Source organism: Rhagoletis pomonella, unplaced genomic scaffold (genome assembly GCF_013731165.1).
Source record: "Rhagoletis pomonella isolate Grant_MI unplaced genomic scaffold, Rhpom_1.0 Rhpom_scaffold_00008, whole genome shotgun sequence".
NCBI classification, from domain to species: Eukaryota; Metazoa; Arthropoda; class Insecta; order Diptera; family Tephritidae; genus Rhagoletis; species Rhagoletis pomonella.
In genome coordinates, this window is record NW_023458562.1 from 38,191,007 (window position 1) to 38,203,652 (window position 12,646).

At 39.4% G+C, this 12,646-nt stretch overlaps 1 protein-coding gene across 1 annotated transcript in view; it reads left to right on the plus strand.

The window, feature by feature from the left end:
• The window catches only part of LOC118744837, an 18,882-nt gene extending 9,849 nt beyond the window's left edge, over positions 1–9,033 (plus strand). The window contains exons 2-3 of the mRNA XM_036478203.1: positions 5,278–7,716; positions 7,909–9,033. Coding sequence (XP_036334096.1) covers positions 5,278–7,716; positions 7,909–9,033 — 3,564 coding nt within the window. The remainder of the gene's footprint in view (positions 1–5,277; positions 7,717–7,908) is intronic.
• Positions 9,034–12,646: the final 3,613 nt, after the last annotated feature.

A 12,646-nucleotide genomic window follows, 5' to 3' on the forward strand; every position in this document is an offset into this window, starting at 1 on the left:
CGACAAATTTCTATTCTACCGCCAGTCGACACTCGCAATAGGGGTGTATATGTCGGATGCCACGCCCCCTATGTATCGGGATTAACGTTCCTGGATTAGAGGAAGTTATATGCTTTAAATCGGTGTATGTTTCATTGAAATCGAGCGAACAGTGCCTTCAAAAAAGGGACTGCAAAAATTACTTGTGGCGTACTTATATATAGATATCTCCATACCAAGTTCCAGTACTATACCATGTACATTTCCAAAGAAATGCAGTACAAAAAATTCGCTTTGTATGGGAGGTGCCACGCCCCCTCTTCTAATAGCTCCAATTTTCCTCCAAGAGTATGCGATTTATTTCGTATGAACATTTTCAGAAGTATACACTATGAAAAATTCGGTTTGTATGGGAGGTGCCACGCCCCCTTTTCCAAGAGCTCCAATTTTTCACTAAGATTATGCGATTGTTTTCATACATCGCAGTACCAAGCTCCAGTATTCTACCATGAACACTTTCAAGAGTATGCAGTATGAAAAATTCGGTTTGTATGGGAGATGCCACGCCCCCTTCTCCTATAGCTAAAATTTTCCGCCAAGAGTATACGATTTATTTCATATATCGCAATACCAAGTTCCAGTACTATACCCTCAATACTTCCAGAGATATGAAAAATTCAGTTTGTATGGAAGGTGCCACACCCCCTCTTCCAATAGCTCCAATTTTACTCCAAGATTATGCGATTTATTTCATATATCTCCATACCAAGTTCCAGTACTATACCATGTACATTTCCAAAGAAATGCAGTACAAAACATTCGCTTTGTATGGGAGGTGCCACGCCCCCTCTTCTAATAGCTCCAATTTTCCTCCAAGAGTATGCGATTTATTTCGTATATCGCAATACCAAGTTACAGTATTCTACCATGAACATTTTCAGAAGTATACACTATGAAAAATTCGGTTTAAATGGGAGGTGCCACGCCCCCTTTTCCAAGAGCTCCAATTTTTCACTAAGATTATGCGATTGTTTTCATACATCGCAGTACCAAGTTCCACTACTCTACCATGAACATTTCCAGAGATATGCAGTATGAAAAATTCGGTTTGTATGGGAGGGGGCTACATTTTTTGTTAATTTTGTATTAAAATGTGTACATATATATACCCAGTAGAACTGGGGAGCATCGTACGATTGCTCGGTGAGTACTCCCTGGGGCATACGAATACTCCCCATTGCTCCCTATGCTTCTGTGTATAAGCATGTAACTTTGTATACTCCCTTTAACATTGTATGTCCTAGGAGGGCGAGTAATCCCTTTTACCTCCTAAACGAGCGATCGCGGAGCACACACAGAAATATCATCCCACAAACCTTTTAAGGGAGCAATACGGGAGTACTCCCATAAAATCCTGCCCTATCCATCCCAAAAAGACAACAGGGGAGTGCACATAGAAAAACATCCCACATTCCTCCCGAACGATCAATAAGAGAGTGCTCCCATGAGAGGCATCCCGAAAGCCTCCTGTACGAGTAATAAAAGAGCTCTTCATTGCCTCACATATTAGCTAAAAGATTTTGCTATTTACGCAATCCATTTATACAATTTTTTAATCTCCTGCATGTATACAATATCAAAAGATCTTAACAGATACCTATAAGTACGAGATCAGACAAAACATACATAAATAATACTTATTACATTTTTGATTAATATTGGAATTCTAATGCGGGTAAATGCATTCAAAGTAAAGCAGAACGATAATAAAACGATGAGATAACTACATGATTTCCTGGTGTCAGGGATGCTTGGGTGTTCAGGAGCTCACGCAAATAGGGAGAGTGTATAAAACTTTCTTGTTTTAATCACGATCAATGTGAAGGTTACTTTGCCCATCTGTTAGCTATGTCCCCCAGTAAAAGCTCTGGACCGGCAATATATGAACGTTAAAACCAGGTGGTCATACGTAAATGCTGATACTAATTTGCTAATCTGAAAAGTATTTAGCGGTATAGAACACAACATTTAATCAATAGGAGTGTACTCGTACGCCCAACTATCTAAAGTTTTAGAAAAGTTTTACTGGTTTTGCGTTCTCGTACCCAAAAAACTTGCAAAGTAGGGAAATTGAGAGAGCAAATTGTGAAAGAGAGCTGCAAATTTCTGCTGGAAAAATTTTTCCCAGCTAAAACTTGCAAGTAAGAAAATCAGCTGATCACAAAACACATGTTTGTAAATAAACAAAAGAAAATATGGCCTTTTTGAGTTATTTATTGCAAATTTTATTATTAATGCTTGTATACAACGAAAAAGTGAGTAAATTTAATGTGCACAACGTTTGTTGTGTTTATTTTTCGCTAATTTGCTATTAATCTCCAGTTTGTTTACTTTAGTGTGTGCTGACTACGGTTGCCGTATGACATTTTTCGTTTGTACCATAATTTACCTTTAAATTTACCAAAATAGATTTAAATGCAGCATGCTGAAATGTTGTTTTGTTGAAGTTTTCGGTTTTGGTAGGTTGATTGTTGAAATGAAAATTTTATAATTTTAAAGCTACATCTGTAGCTATATCTATTACATTTTTTTGGATCAATGATGGGTGTTTAAAGGAGATACTCTTGTTTTTGAATGCGTCACCATGTGATATCACAAATAATTATGAGAAAAATAACTTATTCATTCCAATGAATGTATTTTAACAAGGTTTTTCTTATCCAAAACTATTCAATTGTATAAAATGCCAACTCGGGGGAAAATGTACCAAGCAGAAAACAAATTGCCGAATTAATCACCAGTGGCAACTGTGCAAGTGATCAGCTGTTTCGAAGGTTGCAAGTTTTTGCAAATTTTGCGTTCTCGTACTTCTGTTGATACTTCGTCTCTTTGAGAGCGAATGCTGCTGAATTCTCAGAACTTTTGCTGCTGGACAATTTTGTCCTCTCAATACGAGTACACACCTAATTTAAACAGAAGTTGCAATACATACCGACGGACCTTCATTTAACTGTGTGCTATCGACATTCAACTATTGCATCTCCTTTTATTGTTTCTATATGAAATATTTTCTGTAGTTTTCCTTATGATAAATTTTTCCAATAATACGCAATTTCTTTTGAACGAGGTGCTTATAGCTCCCCTATCAATCAAAAGGAATACTCCTGGATAACTATCTTAGGAGACATCGCTTTTTGCTCGTAAGCGAGTATTAACGGAGTACAAAACCGACAAATTTCAGTTATCGCTCCGTAATCATACCTCAGGGAGTATTCTTTTATTGCTCACTTGGGAGATCTCCCGTTTGGCTCCTAAACGAGTAATAAAGGAGCACAAAATCGACAAAAATCGTTTATTGCTCCAAAATCATGGCTCTGGGAGTATTCTTTTGTTGTTCACTTAGGAGATCTTCGATTTGACTCCTAAGCGAGTTATAAAGGAGGTCAGAACCAATAAATCTCCCCTCTTGCTCCGAAATCAGGCCAAAATGAGTACTCTTTTATTCCTCACATTGGGAGATCTCGCTTCAAGTTCTAGTGGGTACACACTCGTCCACCCATGCACACACACATATATACATATAAACATATATAGCTCTTCGGGCTTTCAGCTATGCAATTCCGCTATTACTGAAAGCCTGAGAAGCGCGGAACGCCTGAAACGCTTGTTGTGAAGTTGTACTCTTAATGCTGGTTCTGAACTAAACGAAATCCTCCACTTTCTCGAAATTATAGCTACCAACAGTGACGTGGGTGCTAAGGCGCGAATGCGCTGACTGTTGTTTGATGGCAGGAGATACTTCGTCCTGTACTTGTTGACCACTAGACCCATTCGCTTAGCTTCCCTATTAAACTTTGAAAAGGCAGAGCAGACTTCGCGACTATTGTTACCGAAATTTCACACACAAAAAATTTTTCCTGAGCGGTTCAGTTCTACGTCTCGTATGTTCTTCTCCAATATCAGATTAAACAAATAAAACGAAAGGGAGTCACCATCCGAAACCTCGTTTGGTATCAAAAGACTAGGAGAGGTCATTCCCTATTCTGCCGGTGCTGGTGTTATTGCTCACCGTCATTTTACACAGCCGTATTAGTTTCGCGGGAATAAAAAAATTCAGACATCGAGGCATAAAGACAACTTTCTTGACAAATATATGGTGCTTAGATCCTATTCCCCAGTATTTTCCAAGATTTGGCTTTTTGTGAATAATTGATCTTGCAAAGCCCCACTTATAAGGCCCAGTCAGTTCGTTGACGGTGGGCTTCAGCCTTTCACAAAACCTGTGCTTAAAGGCTGATTCCGCGGCAGATGGCCTATATGGCTGGGTCGTCTTTCTTGTAGATTGGGCAGAGTACACTTAAATTCCAGTCGTCGGGCATGCGTTCATCTGACCATATTCTTCGTAAGAGTTGATGAATGCACCTCATCAGCTACTCGTCGCTGTACTTGAATAGTTCGGCTGAAGGTTGTCAGCATAGTCAGGCGGTGGGACATCGATTCCATCATCTTCGACTGGGGGCTCGGGATCGCTTTTTCCACAGCTTTCAGTGCTGCTGCCATTCAATAGGGTGGAAGAGTATTGCCTCCATAATTTTAGTACGTTGTTGATATCGTTCACTATTTCGCCATGGTTTTTCTTACAGGAGTTCGCCCTGGTCTTGAAACCTTCCGTTAGTCGCCTAACTTTCTGATAATTTCGGGCATTATTCCTGTCGACCAGCATCTAAAGCTCTTCGCACTCACGTATTTCGGCTTCTTTCTTCTTATTGCGGCAAATAGGTCTCGCTTCCCGCTTACGTTCCATATAACAGTCCACACATGGCTCGCGTTGCGCCCGATCGCAGCGTGGCCCTGTAGGCGGCATCTTTTTTCTCATAAGCCTCTTGACATTCCTCATCATACCAGGTGCTCTCAGAAAGCAGCTGTGAGTCGAGTGGCGAATAAATTGGCCGCCTGTTGTGATTGCAGCATTTCGATGTTACTGGCTAACCAGAATTCTCCAATCTGCCCACAATATGTAGCTGTGGTTGTGTTGTATTATTGCTGATGTAACTGATGTAGCCAGCGAAATAGCTTATGGCTGTGGTACTACGTTCGGGTTAGCCAGATAAAGTAGACAAACTTCAAAAAATAAATGACGAATTAATTGAGCGAGCGGTTTTACCTTTAAGTATTTGTATCAAGCCCCAAATTATGTAACTTCTTCACATTCTCTTCAAGCTCGTATTTCACGAGAATACTGTGCATACTTGCATACTGTGTATTTTCGTTTATTAATTTTGTTTCTTTAAATTTTAGGGTCTTAAAACAACAACAGGAACCACATTGAAAAAAACCACTGTGAATAACCCACCAAAAACTACAAGTGGAGCTACCAAAGTAAACTCACAACTTAAAACGACCCCCGATACAGCCGCCGCAAGTCGAGTTCTAGAAGAGAAATACAAGCTTAAGAGCAGCAGTCAATCACGTAGAGTCGACCCATCCCCAATTGCCAAGACACGAACTCCGCGCGATGTTAAGCTGAAAACCACCCCACCAAGTAAAATATTGAGCACATCCCGAGCCGCTCCGAAAATAGCTGACAGGCAGAATGCACCAGAGCCAAAGAAACGCATTACAGCAACGTCAATCAAGAGTAGCGTCAATGAAAAGCCAACGCGGGTTAAGCATAGCCCTGGTATTGAGGCAAACGTCAAGAAGAAGCAGTCCAAAGCCATTAAAGCCAATGCCGTGCTCGATACATATCACAATGTAACGGTTGCCTCCCCACCACCGCGCCGTAAAGAATTCGCCCCAGAGTCATTCAATGACAGCGTTGTACCCGTCGAAAATGATGAGCAACCGAAGCGTGTCCGCACCCATTCCTTGAAAGATGAAGAAATCATTGTTTTGCGTACCGATTCAGCAAAGCAAAGAATAGAGCAACAGATACTATCAGACGTGACAACAAGGGAAACAAGAGCTGCAAGGAAATTACCCGCAGTTGAAAGGGAAGTACAGAGAACTGTTGTCAAAGAACCAGTAGCTTTCGACGTAGCCTTCGGTGAGCCGTTGAAAAGTATAAAATCAGTCCCAAAACCAGAAGAGGCCTCAGGAACTCAAGTTTCGGTTAATGGTAATGAAGCTAAAGATGGTGATCCCGATAACTACTCAGACGATTTTGAGTCATATGAGTCGGATTTTGACACCGAAACGTCGACTCAAAATGGTTCAATTGGGAATAGTGAGAACGACTCGTCGGCAAGTGGTGCCGGCAGCGAAGATGAAGGCAACAGCATAAGTCCTATATCTTCATCATCTGGGGATGAAAGAGCAAAAAATAGGGAGGAAATGCATGCTATTAATAGCGACGATGAGGAAGAATCTGAAATAACCCAATATCCTATCACAGTAATTCATCGCGATAAGGATACCGAACGAAAACTGGACTCAGGAAACTACGAAATGAACTCACGTAAACATCCAAAGCTTTCTGAGATCAACACTCAAATGGGTGAAAGGCCTTTTGACAGCATGGACACTTCATATAGCGTTGCTTCAACAGACCAGCTGGACTCGGGAATCAGCGGCTATACTGTAACGAATAAAGTTCAAGCAGAAGTCGACCAATTCGGTGGAATTAGGAGCACTTATGGCGGTTATACTGGTTTTAATACCAGACCAATCGTGAGTAAAAGGGGCGTAGAACTAATGAACAAAATTCAATTCGACATTTTGACCTTTTCGCTCTTCGAATTAAAGCCCATAAGCTACGATATTTATATGCAAACATACGGCACACTCAATACTACGCAGTGCTCGACACAAACTAACGACAATCGTATGTCTAGTGAATGTCAGACGGACGGATATGAAATGCGCACCATGTGGACACAACATCCGCCACAATTCGATTTGCAAACAGTGCAAAAACTTAGCTCAGGCCTGAATGGTACATCGGCGATACAAAACTGTTGCGGCGAGTCTCCGACAGACGAATACAAAGCGATCTGCTGTTCAAAGTCTGATGTCTATGATTATAGTTTGCAACAGTTAGCCATTATTCGTCAAAGCAAAGCCAACCGGATCGTTAGCGAACAACTGAAAAGTATGTACAAACCGGTGGATTTCGAGCGATTAAACTCATTTTTACTTCGTGCTACCAGCCTAATATCGAGAGTTCTCAGTTCGGCGCAATCAGATACTAGTCAAGTGGGACAAATCAGGAAACTGGAACAGTACCAAAGTAACCTACAGGCAATTAGCAAAGGCTACATTCCTTTGGACACTAAACTTTTAAATGCTTTGCGTGTAGTACGTGTATTCGCAAGCGCGCGACATGATCTTATCATTACAGTGCATGTGAGTCTGCCAGACGCAGACGTCTATCAAAGCGACTTTTCTCACCTTCTTATGGTGTGGTCAACCAACGAATGCTCACAACCATTGCGGTTGCTTTCTACGTGGAGCGAGGTTTGCCGCGCCGAAATCTGCAACGACTGCTCAGATATCGTCATTTGTGGACTGCATGATGGCAGTATTGCAATGTGGGATCTGCGTGAAACATACTCTTTCTGCTCCAAATTGGATGGATATCTGACGCACTTTGCTGCAACGCAGTCCGTGGTTCCGACATGGGATACCAATACAAGCCAACAGCAAAAACTTGTCGACCTTGGCGCAGTGATAGATTTACGTAGTTTTCTAACACCTCCGAAAGCAACAACTACTATAGGGCCGTATAGACAAATACAGGTATGCAGGAAATGAAATATAATCTGCCTTATCCTGAGTTCCGCCTAAAAAAAGTTCTCCCGAAAATTTGTCATCCGCTCATAGTAAAACCATGGAAACCAAGAGTGAAAAGTGAACCGGTTCGGGGAAAATAAAACTCATGATAAGGCTGAATGAATATTTTTTTTCTAATACAGAAGTATTTATTTCCAGTTCGCTGCGTTAAACGACAGTGGTATCTTGTCGATTTGGACGCTGGTGGAAACTAGTGCGAGGCCGTTTGAATTTGACATACCGAAAACAGTTAATTCCCACCACCATCAGCAGTACAGCTCAGCTTCTAAGTCAAGTTTTCAATTTGAGTACAGTTCACCTTGGGCACGTGTAAAACTGATTCAGAGTGCTATCTGTGATCTACGCGACTACTTAGAAAGTGGTTCGCGCCGCGCACAAACCCAATTCGAAAAAACTAAATTATTGTTCCAAAAAGAACTTTACAGTGATGAGGCTTTACGAGAACTAAACAGTACGCAGAATATGCTGCGACAAAGCCAACAACTGCAGGGGCTTCGCTTCACTGGTATCGATACCGGTAGCGAACGCATCTATGTATGCATTAACCGAAACTTTGTACTGACCTGTTCGAAGAGTCTAAAAACAGAACGTTTTCGTAAAATTAACATCAGCGAGGGCGGTTTCCTCTTTCCAACAAGCTTGAAGGTGCTAACCAACGAAAATTATCTCGCGGTAGGCCTTTCGAACGGATCAGTGATGATTGTCAACTGCAACCAGCAAACATTTTCCTCTCAACGCTTTAGAGATGGAGGGGGCTTGGAGACTGCATACTCAAGGGAAGAAAATTGTGGTATTAATACACCTCAAACACCTGACATCGATCCAGACACTGGAAAATCTTGTGCCATTCAGAACATTATACTAAATGAGAGGCGACAGCTGGCACACGAAGGCAGTAGCCACACTACCCCATATGAGACGCGACCATCCACAGCCGCTTGCATTGCGTTGATAAACAATCAAAAGCGACCATTTGAGTTGCGCGTCTATGACCAGCAAATAATAATGATCGGCTCTGCATTGCGCAAGGACTTAGTGCAATCGCTAGAACTGTCACGTGATGGCTGGCGACTTTTTGCGCTCATTAATGGACAAATACGAACATATGATTTTTATTTGGATCGCGAAATCGGAGAAGAGTTTGCAGATGCAAATACCCAGCGTGTTACGGATATAGCGGTGGCCAAAAATTCACAAAATGATAGTCATCTTATTATATTAGATGAAGAAAATGAAGTAAAAGTGCACTTATTAAAACAATAATCAAAACTAATAAATGAATTGCAATGTCTAAAAGAGATATGTATTCTAATTTTTTATTATTTTTTTTTTTTTTGTTTAAATTACTTTTGAGCTGTATGACAGGCAGAAGATTATTTGGCCAGCTCTTAGGCTACAGGGCCAACGCCAATTCTAAAATAGTTTTACCAAGTTTACAAATTTACATGTATATCTTTAAGGCCCATTTTCAGAACATCCTCAAGTGGCATATCTCTCGATTTGTATTTAAGGGCGATGTCGAAAAAGTGTATCGGCAGATATTGCTCAACAGAGACGACTTGCTTGACACAAACTTTTTGGTATATGAAACAGCATGCGTGGTTGACTTGATGTGCACCTATAAACCTTATGCGCTCATTCAGTTTGATACATTAATACAAGGGAAATCCCTATCTCCTCTACTTCCCAAAACTAATAAACTTTCCCTCAGCTAAACAATAACATTTCCATAGCTCTTAAAGTACTGGATTCTGCTCGCGTTAGCAGGAGAACGCCAAATGGTGTTCAATATTAGTAGAAATCTAATATTGATTTCCCTTTAAGTCACTGTAATTATACTGTATGAGAAATGAGTGTAGAAATAAGACGATCGTGAAATTTTTGTTGGTGCGGCAAAGGCGTACTTTTTTTTATTTCAGAAGCACCAGTAGAGATCACGGTCACGGCGTATTTGGTTGTTTGTGGCATTAAACGGAGCGTTCACAATCATTTTAATATTTTTGAAGTGAAATTTCTTTAGCGGCGGTTGGTTGGGAGTAAATTGGCAAATTCAACGGAAATTGCACACGGAAATGATTGGGGCTGAATCAAGTGCTTCTTGAGTGTATGCACATAGTATTAATTTAACAAAAACCTGCTAATAAAAGGTTAAAGAATAACACTTAGGGCCAATTCACAGTGCGTAGTTCACTCAGAATCGGCAGCTAACTATAGAATTTCAGTACGCACTGGGAATTCGGCCCTTAGAAAAAAGACCAATACAAGGCTGAAAGTAAAGGCGAGTATGTACATACATAAAGAAAAGAATAAAGGCAAAGGTAAAAATAAAAACAAAAACAAATATGTGTAAACGTAAAGGAAAAAATGAAGATTAAGGTAAATTTAAACACTTACAACACAACACAACACAACACAACACAACACAACACAATACAACACAACACAACACAACCAACACAACGTTTCACAACATAACATGTCATTCTTCAATTTTATCCTTTTCTTTTTCTCTTTTTTGTCTCTACCTTTGTCTCTGCCCTTTTTTATCTTTTCATTTTTATATTTATCACTTCCTTGACTTTAATTCAAATCTTTATCTGTATTCTTTTCTTTATCTAAATATTCATCCACACCTTTGCTATTATTTTAAGTATTTATATTGACCCTCCTCTTTGTCTTTATGTTTAGGTTTCTTTACTTTTATTTTACTCCATCTGCATTTATCCCTTTCTTCTTCTACATACTCAACTTTACCTTCGTCCTTGTTTGAGTCTCACCCCCAATTCTGTGCACTTGACAAATTGTCAATATTTGTCAATAAATTTGCAAACATATTTTTCTTAATTCTTTAAATTTTTAACATCGATAATTTCCACAATTTCAAAATATGTAGTACAGTCTAAAATTAAATATATTTTTAAATAAACTGAGAGCTTATTTATTGCAATAGCATAAAAATTGTCGAAGTTAGGCGACTTTTCTTAAATACGCCCTTGAATTTATATTGTTTATGTACCAGACTTTTTTTTTTTAAGTACTGTCTTGAATATTTTTGAGTTTTTTGAAATTACCTTTACGTTTGAGGAGCTCGTGGTTTTTGTCCGATTTCAAAAATTTTCAAGATCTACCTCACCTACTTTGCCGCTTTGAAATCTGATGGTTATACCTCTTATGAGCATGAAATGGTATTATAATTTTGGTCCGATGTTTGTAAGCACCAGCATAAGAAGTGATAGACTCATGAAAATGTATACTTATATGATCAGAACATCGATCTGAGCCGATTTATCCATGTGGTAATCGAACTTCAGTTGGGTGGTCAGTGCCTGAAATGGTATTACAGATGGCAACTGAGTTGCTATATTGGCAACTGCGTTTTTGTGTTTGAAGCGGAAATTTTTACTGAGATAATTTATTTATTTTTACAACTGTTTCTGCGGCTTATTTACACTTAAGTCTAAGTTGCTGGTTCTTAAAAATTGTATTACCTTCAACTTTATAGAAGTTAACTATAGTTGCTAATCATAATATACATTTTCATTTCAGTGGCGTTGCCCATCGACAACCCAACCTCAATAATGGACCCATAAACATTATGTTTCTGCATGAAAACTCGAATTTGGACGAAACAAATATTAAACCGGCTGATGGTCAACGCATGCAAAAATATGGGAGTTGGACAACTTTTCGCTTCGCGCTGCAGCTAACAATCTATGTGGCATGCTTTGTGCATTTTCATGCATTTCATCCTATCTGTCAACGCGAATCTGTCACGCAAAGCAAGCGTCTAATCTGACATCAGCTTAAAGATTTTTCGAACATGAATATAAAAACCGTGGCGAATTGTGTAAATGTGTTTCGCGGTCATTGGAGATCCAGGTCCGTCTGTCTGTCAGTCTGTCTGTCCGTCTGTTTGTATGATCCTATCCTACATTTTACGCTTTACGAGTTCAAACCCAGAGATTGCGATATTTTTGTGCGATGCTACTTTCCGAATTACCGAACGTACGCATTATAAATAAAATTCTAATAAAGTTTAAACACATACAGATTTAGAAACAAATATTTTCGTAAGCTATTTCTCTACAAATCTTCGAGTTTTTTTTTTAAACTCTTCCAGCATTTCATTTACAGAAATTGGTATATCTAAATTTATATTCACTATTACAAGTCCATTCAAACGTTCTTAGCCCATCGTACTTCGCTGGTATAATCTGATCCTTTTGAGCATAGAAATGGGGGCTTTCTGGAGTTGCTGTCGGAACTGGTAGAACAGCCAAATTCCTTAATATTGTGTGCGCGATTGATTTTACCTAAAACAAATCCACATAAATAAATAAAAAATATCGCACAAATGTATTGTAGTTGAATGCCGAACTTACGCTTACATTAAGTGCTTGATACACGTTTTAGAAATTCTGACCACATATTTTGCCCTCCGATGCAAACTTATTTTCGGAATAATTCAGAACAGTGATGTAAAATTACTTCGAATTGTACCTTTTCAGCCTCTTTATAATTTCCAAGTACATTCGGTAGATATGTACATATATAGCATTTTCGGTACATAGAATTTTTCCTCCTTGTAGTTATACCTGTTAATGCCTTTTTACCAGGGACGTGGGATGAAAAATTTGGTCGGTTCGAACCGTTTTTGCACTTTTCGATTAGTTCGTTAAAGCGAATTTTTGGTCTTTGAACCGGGGTTTCGGTTCGGAAAAGAAAAAAAAATAACGCGCAACGTTAAGTGTCAAGTGTCTGTCAAATGAGAAGGGCTGCCTTTATATTTGATATTGGCACTTGCTAAACAAACATGGTAAACAAACATGGTAGGTATTACCATATTTAACAAAAACGTGGGTTCATTTATCTATTG